This window comes from Thermobia domestica, chromosome 2 (genome assembly GCF_964235325.1).
Source record: "Thermobia domestica chromosome 2, izTheDome1.hap1.1, whole genome shotgun sequence".
Lineage (NCBI taxonomy): Eukaryota > Metazoa > Arthropoda > Insecta > Zygentoma > Lepismatidae > Thermobia > Thermobia domestica.
The window spans coordinates 82,529,244-82,541,962 of NC_137455.1; the positions used below are offsets into that span (position 1 = coordinate 82,529,244).

Here is a 12,719-nt window from a genome sequence, read left to right on the forward strand (position 1 = left end):
CTCTCAACATGGACAATGTTTTCAGTCATTGGTACACAACTTGGGCTTCCTATCTTCGGCAATTCATCCGTTGTCCTCCCCCATTTTCCCGTGAGTTCGACACCCACTCCCGAACAACAGTATCTGCAAGTGTGCAGTTGTTCCCACACACATCCTTCAGCTGCCTGTGAATAGTCTCAGCCTTTTCACCTCGTACAGACAAAAACTGATAATTCGGATCTCCTTCACAATATAATCAATGTCACTCCAGAAAATACTACGATCGGACATGTGCAATTTGACACAGTTTCTTAAAGTTTAGTCACATGCATTTCCACTAAAATGTTGACAGACGTTTTGGGCCTACATGAAAACACGTTGTTTTGGTACGCACCTCGTATGTTTTGGAGGGAAACTAGAACAGTTCTAGAAACTAGAACATTTGCAGTCCCGAACAGATCCTAGAGGGGAAGATTTTGTAAATCCCCAACTATCACGCGAAACCGTGCTACAGTCACACAAAGATGAATTAACAGTAGTTCAATTATGTTTCGGGAAAAGATGATTTAAGACTCGCAACTGTAATGCACAATTTATTTTCATGCATCTAGTCTCGAGGTATTTTGGGGGAAGAAAAGCCATAGTCCTGTTCTGTAAACGATTTATATATATATTTACACTTCGAAAAATGTCAAGTTTCACGGAAGGAGCTCTTGCATGATCCTATCATAATAGAAAAGAACAGTTGGTGTCTCTCTTACATCGTAAATTTATCTTTGATACTGCAGGCAATGTATTAAGTATTAACGTTGTTGTGGTTGATTGTCGAATTTTTAAAATTTTGATTTCAGTTTGGCCTTTTTCGGCAGCGAGTCTGACGTGGACCTACAGCTTAACATGGGATCCGACCCATATGAGTTCACGTCGGGGGTTACCTGGGTATTCCGCGCCAAAGGCACGTATTCTATCCATACAGCCACATGGAGCTCGATTGATAGCAGATTTTTACATTACAAAATGGGTTGAACAGGGCATTTCTGCTGACAAGAGATCTCTTATATGTTTTCAGAAAGGAAATGTGTGAAATATGCAGATAGTTGATGTTCCATAGTCAGTTTTATAACAAAACTTTTTTTGTGAGAGTTCATGAACCCCTATACGAATGGAGTTGAGATTTGAAGTTTTGAAGTGGATGATTTTCAAGGAGTGCAAGTTCTGTAAGTACGACGTCTGGCATTGTCATGAAAGAGAATTGGCCCAGATTGCAGATGACGTTTGCATCGCAATCCTGGCCACAAATGATGACACGGGTATAAGACCTAGTATTTAACATTTACAATAACCCCTGATGGCAATTTGATCAGAGGATAATGCCGTCGTGGTCGTAAGACAATATCATCATAGCCTTAACGTTTGCTGGCTATTGTTCGAACTTTTTCGTTCGTGGGAACGCTGACTGACTATTCACTGGAGTAGGTGCAGTTTTGGTTCGTAGATATCCAGGTTTTGTCAATAGCAATAATGGTGCAGCAAATCAACACATTCCTGCGTGTAATGTTCAAAGTGTATGCGTACATATTCCCATCGGTACCATCTGGCTACATTCTTACGTATGCCGAGATCATGTGATAGACTGACGCAGATGAAATACTCAGTTCACTACACATCCATACCACGATCATTTGCGAGCGATGTTCGGAGTGCTTCACGTAATGATTTGTAACAGTTCGAATGCGACCATGTTTGCTGACTGGCCTCGAATGGCGTCTGAGAAGGCAGAGCACTCACACCAAACGCCTCACTTAATCCTTTGCGGATCTGACGTCCATTTCGACTTCACGCTACCTAAAGTTTGAAAACACGCACTGTTTTGCACGAGTAAACATTGTGTAAGGCGGTATACACCTCACTTGAACATTGGTCATTGACCACATACTATAATACGGGAATACGAACATGTTGACATAATCGCTACACTGCCCAGAAACACACTACGTTCCTAATTTGAATCCCGGACAAACGACAATCTACATGACTCGCATTTATGAAAAAATGTATCCTTAAAAAGTATGTACCTCGATTACAGGTGGAAGTTTGGCTTCCATCTTGGGAGTGGATAGATGTGCTGCAGCATTACAATCGCGACTGAAATCTTGTATAACCTCGATACTTAAAAGAAACTTATAAATTAATTTGTATATCACGCGAAGTTGATGCACCTATTCCCTACTACACCTTTACAGGTCAAATTCATACAGTTCGAATAAAGTTTATTATTAAGGAACAAGTTTGGTATAACAGTTCTTAATTCATTAGGATCTGCAGTTTTAATGGTAATTTTGGTTGAAAATGTATGAATGCCCAAAGTTGTTTTATTTAACACAATTTTAATTGTACAGCAAGCTCATGAGTCTTTTATATTTTCCTTAATGAATGTTTACTATTCCACCAAATGCCACTCTTATTTTCGACGTGGAGCTCCTAAGGGTTGAACCATGATTCTGCACGTTATTCCTGGAACACTAAAACTTCTCCTTTTCCTGTACGTGTCGTAGAAGAAAAATCCAAATGCTCCGTGTGTATGAAAGGCACCTTTCTAGTTTCATAGGTCATGGTCTCCATGGGATATTTATGGATCGTAACTACTTCGATTTGATTATGAACACTTGGCAGAAAAAATACTTTCTTTAGGAGGCAACACTAGTGTTAGTATATTATTTAAAAAAATATTTTTTTGTACAAAATAATTTTAAAAAATCTTTCACTATGCAAAATCGTCGCTGTTAACATTCCTGTCTTATCAGTGTTTAGATTTTTCATTTCCTGCCTGATTAGTTCCTAAACACTGATATATATATATATATATATATATATATATATATATATATATATATATATATATATATATATATATGAGCATTCTAAAATATGAAGATAAACTGGGTTGCTATTCTTTTCATTTAACTAACTTTAAAAAAATGAACATTGATAATTTCAGCAGTTTTTGAGGACAATGTAGAATTAAATTTAGTAACACAATAGACTCAACTTACTTTGTTTAATCCAGCTTTAGAGGATAAAAAATAAGTAAAACAGTTCACACAATAAATTTGCAATTCTATTACGTTAATATGGATCAGTTATATGGTAGTTATATTTTCACTGTCAAAATGTAAGTAGTCTTCAATTGAAATTTCAGTTCTTATATGAAAACAACATTGTGTTCACTACATGCCTGCGTACTTCATTCGAGGAAATTCTGAGTAGTTTACAAATAATTAGATTTGATGTTAATTGTTGGTATGTTTTACATGTTATAGTTGCAGAAAAGCATGTTAAAATTTCAAAAGAAATCTTAGTCCAGATTGGTAGTCCAGTCAGTATACCCTGGTAACAGTCTTTAAGTGTACTGTAACATTGTCCTGAATGTAGTATACAGGCGTAATGTTTCTAATAAATGGCAGGAAATATCTTATTCTTTATTTTTCTTTTTTGTAATTTGTTTGTTAAGCAGTATTTCTGACTACAGTTGGCGAAGTAGAATTTGTCAACGCACTATATACCGTATTAAATGTGTAAGACTTTTTATCATTAAAGGCGTGAAAAGTTTCAGTTATGTCAAATGAATAAAAAATAAAACACTGCCAATTTTAATGTAAAGTGTTTCAATTCTTTTTCAGTAAAATTTTGTTCTAATAATGTGTTCAGTGTAGAAATTACATACCAATATCTTGAATTTTTCAACTGTTTTTTGTTAACTTATCAAATCTTTTCTTTCATAACGGAGTGAGACAATTGGAACTTTTGTTATTCTATATTGTAATGCTTTTAGTAAGTTGTACAATAAATTATGCGGGTTATATGAAGTCTGGTAAGAATAAGTCTTTCTGGCATTGAGCTTGGAACACGAATGAGGCTAGATTGAAAATTGTTTGCTGCTTGTTGAGGTATATAAGGTTCACTTGGATTTCAGTAAGGTGCTTTGTATAATCTAGAGCAAGTGAGATAAGAGTGGGTTGAAAGTGAACATCACTTCCACTAAATCAGTCTCATAGTGATTCCGGTTTCTGATGCGAGTTAACAGTTATTAAAATTGATTACGCTTAGGTTTGATTGTATGCTTGTCACAAATCACCTTAATGAAACATTGTGGAAATTTGATGGTTTTATTTTTGGCTGAATAAGCCTGTGTTAACGTAAAGAAAGTCGAGAAAAAAACATGAGAATTCTTTGACATCGAAGTAAAAGGTGATTTCTGGTATGCATACCAATACATTTTGAATCGAAATAGTGTACGTAATAAGTTACAAATCATACTACTACTGTTTCCTTTATAATGATATACTTTTATTGGCACATGTAGAAATTTAAGAGATGTTGCGTTTTAAAATTTGCTCGTTTTCTTCAACAACTGAAACTTTTCCTGTGCCATTATTGTATTTCGATAATGAAGGAGGCAGTTTTATTTCAATGATACGTCAATATAATAAACTCTTTGAAATTGCATATGGGATGTATTTATTGAAAACTAAGTATTGTCCTCAAATATCACTGTTGGATTGCTTTTTCAGGTTATCAAACTGACTTATATACTACAGAGCGCATACTTTCCAGCTTATTGGCTCTTCTAGATAGAATTTTTGCAGAGTTCCTCGTTATGGAAAGGGAAATTAACATTTCATGAAATAATTTTTCTACTCGCAATCATTGAACACGTAGGCACATAAGTGTTTCCATTGAGGGTCTCAAAAGCGCCTTGAATCTTGGTAGAATGCCATGTGCGGATAATTTTTGTTGAAGGATAGTTGCAATCGTCGACTTGTAGGAGCTCTTTAAAGAAAGAACTGCTTTCATACTCGGTGTCTAATGTCCTGAATCTTGAATACGAAAGGGCAAGCAACAGGATATTGGATTGTTGCTTTTTGTAGGCAAATTCGTAACACGACTCTTCCGTGTCTGATTCCCAGTGGGAGATACTTGGCGCGAATACAATTCGAATAATGGTTTGAGTAGTTCTCAACTTCGTAAAAGGTCAGTGGAGTGGACAAAAAATTGAAAAGGCATCTTTTACATTTTATTTTCTGTCTCTTATAATGTCTATAATGCTCGTATCTCGAAGGAAAGGAGCTATTGACAAACTGCCTTCAATTTAGATATCAATATCCTTGACTTCCCAACTGCTTTCAATATACGACCTGAATTACTGTTACACGAATTATTTTGAAGGCTTCGGGTAAAAGCTGATCTAGTTTAAGTGGCAGCGGAATACAAAAATGTGTTCTGCTCTGGATCGTCGAAAATTTATCTTTAAACTTATTTTGACTTCAGACTGGCAAAGAGGATTCTATGTGAATTACTCGAAACTAATTTCAATCTAATTTTGCAGTGAACGGCAGATCTAGATATGGGTCAATCCATTTCAAATCACCCAGTCAATGTTGCTAAACATCTTTTTTAATATATCATGAGTTCCCTGTAGGTAGATAGTAACAAAACACTGTTTGGAAAAAAATATGTCCCATAGTTTTTTCTGGCAGCCATTTTTAAAATGGTGGTTGGGCAAATTTTAATTTAAAAAAAACGTGGTTTCCGGAAACAATTGCCAAGCTATATTTAAAGATATCAGAATAATTAAAAAACCAGTGTGTTCACCATGAAATGAACTTCAGGTATACATTATTTTAATTTTTGTATTATGCAAGGGAGTCAGTCAGATTCTTTACTGAAAAAACTCGGAAAAATGTATAAATCGTTAATTTTGAGGACCATTAGTTTTATGAAGGAAAGGAGACTCACTAATGATACGTTGTTTGTTTGTTGAATACTTATATAAATACCTACAGTATAAGTTTCAGTCCTGAAAATGCACTCATTTTTTTTTTTTTTTTCTAGAGCTTTTCCAAAATGACTGAAAACCTTAAAACGTCAATTTTCTCAGGTCAGTATCTAAAAAGGGACTGAATGAAAACTGAAAATTTTACAGAACGTTGTTTGTACAAATAGGAATATCTCTCAATATATATATATGACTGACACTTAATTACATTTTAAGTAATATAGAACAGTGAATATTGATGAAAACGCTATCCTTCTACATGCTCGTGCAGTGCCAAAATAGAAAACTAAGGCTTGTTTAAAGCATTACTTGAAGAAATAGTTTTTTTCAAAACAATTAACTTATATTTTGTTATTTAGGCCTACCTTATAATTAAAACTGATTTAAAACTAGAAATAATATACAGGGTGGTCCAAAAGTGTGAAAACACTTAAATAAAATGCAAACGTTGAGAATTGGAAAAAGGAAAAAGTGATAAAAGACTAGGGGAAAATCTTTTGAGACATATAGCACCATTGGCCGCCATCTTGAAATGGCGGGAACTTTTTAAATGTTAACCCTATCGTGCGATACATCAAATAGGAGTGAATTTTTTTTCCAGGAGCCCAGTGGTGAAATGTTTTTAGCTGTACGAGCAACCGTTGGAAACTTTTAACCGATTTTCTTTTGTTGCAGAAGCCGTAAAACGGAATGGCCCTAACAAGGGATAAGCGGATAGAAATCGTGTTGATCTCAGGAGCAGAGGTGACCACTTTAACCTAACCTCACGTTCACTCAACCTCACACTCATCATCATTCTAACCTCACGCTCAATTCGTGAGGTTGAGGTCGAGTGAGCGAGAGTTCCGAACTCGTGAGCGCCTATTTCGTGAGTTTGGACACAGCTCTTTCCGCTAGCATGTGCACCTTTGGTGCACAGGGTCGTGGGTCGGACTTGCGATATTTCAATGTATCGATCGATAGTTTGAAATGTCGGGATTTTTCGATGTTTTCTTGTTTTCAATATCAAGGTATACCTGTACCACTTTCTCAATATAACGAAAACTATTCATATAACACGACCTAGACTTTCAATACTTCAACGTTCTCTGTTCCACAGGATTACTACCTAATACAACCAAATATGACAAACACGTCGATTTATCAGGATCATCCAAGTGGGATTTACAATATTGTAATATTAGTTCGTACGCCTATACGACTTTTGCTTCGGACGCGAACTACTAAATGCAAGTGAATTATTGAATTCCGTCTCCTGGGATCGATAGCTAAAATAATTATTTCGAAAAGTTCGTTAATGAAGATGATTTACCCATGGGTATAGGTAGAAATTAGCCATTTTCGGTTTAACATTGATTACTATAGAGCAAAAACAGTAACATATAGCGAGACATTGTTTCTTGCAATTGATCCAGCGTCCCAAGAAGACCTTTCATCTCCATCTTGAATAATGTACTAAAATTGGAAGTGATATAAATTTACTACAACTTTCAGTCTCAGTATTGATCTACGTAGATAAAAAACTACAGTAAAAAAGATTTAAAAAAAAAAAAATATTTAGTTCTCTAAGAAAAGTTCTCACATTCACTCTTAACCTTCTACTCAAACTGAAAATGTCAGAAATCAACAACGTTCGGTTCTAACGTTGATCACTATAAAGTAAAAACTGTAATAGAGATTAGTTTTTTTTAATTAATTAAACATGCCAAGAATACCTTTAGTTACCATCCTTATCTTTCCACCGAAATCAGAAATGATAGAAGTACATTACAACTTGCGGATTCAATACATATTGCAAAAAAGGTAAGAACTAGCGAGAAGTAGGTTTTGGAATCTTGTTAGGCATCTAAGAATAGTTGTCATCTCTCGTAACCCTTCATTCTAAACGAAATCTTTGAGTGTACGTCCCACGGATACGCCGGTTAGGCCAAAGGATACAGTGATGATGAAATAGTGGGAGGAAACGGGAGAACCCCGAGAAAACCCACGCACACGATGATTGTCCACTTGGCGGGGCTGGGATCGAACCCAGGTCCCTACACACCAGAGGTGAACGCTCTACCACTGTGCCACCGCGGCCCCCAAAAAGTCAAAGTTCAATAATAATAATAATAATAATAATAATAATAATAATAATAATAATAATAATAAAAAAGTAAAAATGAAGCTCTCCAAGAAATCATTGATTTTGCAAATCTATGGCTTGAATCATTGGTCGAAGTTAAGTGAAATTTTAACCTTATACTTGCAGTAGACATTTGCATAGAGGCCTGTCCGTATGATGCGCTTCGGCCCCTTCCCAAAGTTCTCTTTCGCATGTGACCCTCAATATCTGCCACCTTACCAATCTCTATATAGATAAATTTCAACAGTCCAAACAATTATTCTGGTCATCTTAGAGACACTCTCGGTAGTTTCAATATTAAAACTTATGCACAGTCGAAAATTCGAAACGAATTTCTTATATTATTGAACTAGCTCTATTGTAAAACTCAAATTAATCATTCTCTGTAAATTTACTTTAAAAAATGAATTTGTAACAATTCGAATCTTTCTTTACAGGATACAAAATGAAAATGTATTAAAATTTGTACAAAAACGAAGATATTTATAAAATAAGTTTTTTTCCATATGATTATTTTGTATTGTTAAAATTTTGTTCAACGGGGGGAGGGGAGCGCCAAACGCTTTTGGGCCTAGGAGCGGCAAAACATTAAATCCGGCCCTGATCGAACACTAAAAGTAAATCAATCATCGGTGTTTGTCCGACTAATATTACATAAATAGTATAAGTTATCTCCGTTTTGGATAAAATATAGATGAAATATAGCTTTAGGAACACACAAGAGCTAGTTGCATCCTCCTAAGTTGTTTCGCTCTCTCAACAACGATTAAAGGATTATGCGAAAATGAGTTAAGTGGTCGAGGACTGGCACATTTACCCAACTAATACAAAACATTTATTTATGGCTGTTCTGCGTAGTTATATTTATACAAAAACAATTACTTGCTAACTATATGAATGTTATTTCCAAGTAAATAGTCGGTGTATATGAAATTCTATATACTTATCAAGATGTAATAATATCTCTCAAATACTCGCCCAGAAAGTATGGAAATTCTATTTTCTATTTTAAGAGGCAGAGATGCTCACAGGCTAGTCTTAGGGCGTGGTTGCACCCGTTGGACTTTTTTTTTTGGGGGGGGGGTATATTTTCCTTCAAAATGACAGAATCCCACTTTTAATTATACTATAATTTTCCTTTTAAGAACAACAACTGTGAAGGTGAATGAAGGTATTCTCTGTGGCTTGAAAGGATAAAATTATGACGGAAGGTGGAAGAAAATACTGTTTAGACTGATCCTGTTTAGAAAGAATGGACAAGGGCTACTAAGTGATGTAGCCTGCAATGTATTCGACATGCAAACCAGTGTGGAAACCCATTGGAGAGGGCGAATCTCGCAAAGAATTTAAGCACTCTGTTTTGAGGGCGAATATAGTATATTCGGGGGGAAATTGCGCCCAAGTAGTTGGAGAGATGGGCTCCCCTCGGCCGAGGGCGGGGGAGATCTGCAATTCTTATGTGGTTAACTGCTAGCCAAAGATTCCCCTCCCCTCTAGAAAATTCGTAAATAAAACACTGACAGCCTACAAAATCTCTATTAAACATTGGCAAGTGAAATCATAAGAGAAAACTATAGTTACAGGGACAAAGGAAAATATTCAAAATCAGTTTTGGCGGTAATGTATCTTTAAAAATGTAGGTAAATACAAAATTTAATTTAATCGGTTATTTTATGATACTAAACGATAAATATTCTTGACGGGATTTCAAGGCCAAATACTCAAGTGTGCCTGACAAAACATTGAGACATTCCATGATTATTTTCTGCTTGCTTCTAAGAAATACCTGATGATAAAGAAACAAACTTCTATCCCAAGTTGGCCAATGAAAAAAAAAAAAAAAAAAAAAAGTAGCGGACTAAAGATACTCCCTGCTTACCTATGGTCGTTTCACAGCAGGTGTTATCTTCAGATAGAGAAAAAGCTTTTGTGTAGAGAACAAAAAATCTATCCTGTTTTCGAATTACAATATACTTCTCCCTGGTATTGGAAGAACCAGGTCCCTACTTTGATTCAACCTTACGCTCACATCATATGTGACCTAACCTCACGTTCACAAACTCATTTCGATCTCACGCTCACCGTGATGTTGAGGTCGAGTATGTGAGAGTTCCGAACTCGTTAGCGCCGACCTCATGAGTTTGGACACCTTTGTTCGGGAAAGCACAGCAGCAGACAAATCGAGACGATTTCAACACTTGCCAGTCAGAACAGGAGCCCATTTCCCACAGTGCAGTGTGAAAAGTTATTAGCGAAATTTAAGGAAACCGGGTCGGTGGAAAATAAAAGCAGGCAGACCTCGCACAGCGACGGACGAAGCGACATTTACTACTGTGTTGGCATTATTCGCGAAAAGTTCCACCCGTAGGTCCCGTCGCCTAGCTAAAGAATGTGGTGTATCTCGTACGTCAATCCTGAAAATCGTATGTGCATAAGTGTGGCACCCATACAAGATACAGCTATTCCAGCATGTAACCTAGGATGAACCAGGCCGCCGAGTCGAATTCTGCGAGTGGGCCGCGGCATAAATCAGACAGAATCCTCGATTCGCATATGACGTGCTGTTCTCTAACGAGGCTTTTTTTTTTTTTTTTTGGTACACAATCAGGCAAGATGAACAAGCACAATTACCGATATTGGTGCAACAACAATCTACATTGGTACGACGATTCTCGGGTTGTTGGCTCTGACAAAATGATGATGCGGTGCGGGGTGTGTGGTGGGTCCATTCTTCATCGAGGGCAATTTAAATGCAATTACCTACCTTAACATGCTTGAGGAGGAGATCCTGTCGTCTGTCGCATTAGAGGATGGCTCTCTCCCTTTGTTCTATCAACATTACGGAGCACCACCTCATTTCGGATTATGTGCTCTTGAGTGCCTCGATGAGAAATTCCCACAGAAATGGATACACAGGATTATTGACGCGTGTGCCAGCATTTCTGAGGACAGTAGGAAGGGTAATGGATGACTGACAGCAGCGGATACATTTAGCGATTGCTGAGAAGGGACGACACATTGAACAATTGCTGTAACATTGGTCAGTGGGCCACACATTGATCGCAGTGTTATCTCCAGGTAAATGCAGAAAATCGGGTAAAAGTTTGCAAGGGGTGGTCGTAAACACAAAAGCATTTCACACTGGACTCCAGGAAAAAATTCAGTCCTAGTTGATATATCACACGATAGGGTTAACATTTTAAAAAGTTACCGCCATTTCAAGATGGCGGCCAATGGTGCCATATATCTCACAGTAGCGTAGCGTGGTATTCCGAAGTGGAGATGCCAGAGTTAGTCACTTGCACGATACAATACTATTGCAATCAGCAATGCATAGCCATTCCGAGGGGATATATAGGGTTATGAAAACTTTAGAAGGGAGGCCTCCCTAATTGGTGGCCTAGTGGGACATACAGAAGCAAATGCGTGGATTAGGGTAGAAGCCAATAAGCAATTCTCTCAGCTTCTTCTTGCCACTACCGTTGTGACGAGAAAACTCGACCCCACTGTTGTATAAACATTGTTTCCAGTATAGTTCCCTTGGGCACCTTCTTTCTCCCCATACCATACTTCAATCTCGTTCTTGAAACAGTCGCCCCTACAAATTTGTCATCTTGGATCCGGATCTCAGGCCCCCATTCGTGAATATGGGCCTGAATGTATACGTATATCATTTGTAGATGCAAATAGAAAGTATTTAAACCAACTCTGGGGCCTGTTTCTGCGTATGTATTTCTTTGTCAGATATCCAGATACTGAATGCAGTTGAGTAAATCTGTCTTCAACATTAGGTGGACGGGTAAGACCGTTCCCATTTTTTTTAAAGCGATGTTCAAATATTTATGAAGTTGAAAAACAATGCTGTGGAGGATCAGGGGAGCAGAGTTGTCTTCAACATTGGGACGAGGGCAGGTTCGAGGGAGGAGGGCATATCTGAGGCTTTTTCTGGGGGGAGGGGAGATAAGACTCAAGTTACAGTAGATGAATCTGATTTCTGAGGTGAACCTGTTGTAGGCGATGTAGGTGAAATTGTAGTACATATCAGTATTAAAAATCAGTGCCGTGAACACATTCTGTACCAGTAATCTGAGTTGAGTTGAGTTGATTTTAGTTTAGCGTCCCTTTCAGCAGCGAGGCTATATGAGACGTGGACCTACTGATTAACGTGGAATCCGAACCACATGAGCTCCCACCGGGAATCGAACCCTGGTCTCCCACGCCAAAGGCGCGTACGCTAACCGCTTAGCCACGGAGGAGCTCTACCAGTAATCTGAATACATGCATATTTATAAGGTGTTTTGGGGGAATAACGCCTGACGAGGTAATAACGCCATGTGCCCGTATCTCACACAGTTTACAAGCAATCAGCTAGGTGGCATATGCAGTACATGTGTCGTTACTGCTGAAACCACATGGTGGGTTTGCAGTTTATAGGCGCCATTGTGTCGAGCGTGAGTGTGGAAAGAGTGTGTTAGGAGAAGGTTGGCAACGTCTGTTGTAAAATTGGAAAGGTAAGTTGTTAGTGTCCTGACATTTATTGTGCGAGTTAAAAGTTTATATTGTGTATTTTTTTATAGTTCATAGCCTATAGTTTGTAAATACAATGGCGACTAATTATCTTCCTCTAGTGCAATGTGTGATTCACATTCCGAATGAGAAACATGAATGGTTGGGGCAATAACGCCTTTTCCAAATCGGGGTAACAACGCCACGTTTTTTTTACTATTATTCGAAATTCTAAATAGTGATACTTAGTGTTGCGTCTGTCTTATGTTGTAG

The 12,719-nt window shown here is 37.4% G+C and overlaps 1 protein-coding gene across 1 annotated transcript in view; it reads left to right on the plus strand.

The window, feature by feature from the left end:
* Fkbp12 (peptidyl-prolyl cis-trans isomerase Fkbp12) overlaps positions 1 to 4,485 on the plus strand; it is a 35,656-nt gene extending 31,171 nt beyond the window's left edge. The window contains exon 5 of the mRNA XM_081743082.1: positions 2,421 to 4,485. Coding sequence (XP_081599208.1) covers positions 2,421 to 2,478 — 58 coding nt within the window. The 3' untranslated portion in view covers positions 2,479 to 4,485. The remainder of the gene's footprint in view (positions 1 to 2,420) is intronic.
* The last annotated feature ends 8,234 nt before the right edge of the window (positions 4,486 to 12,719 follow it).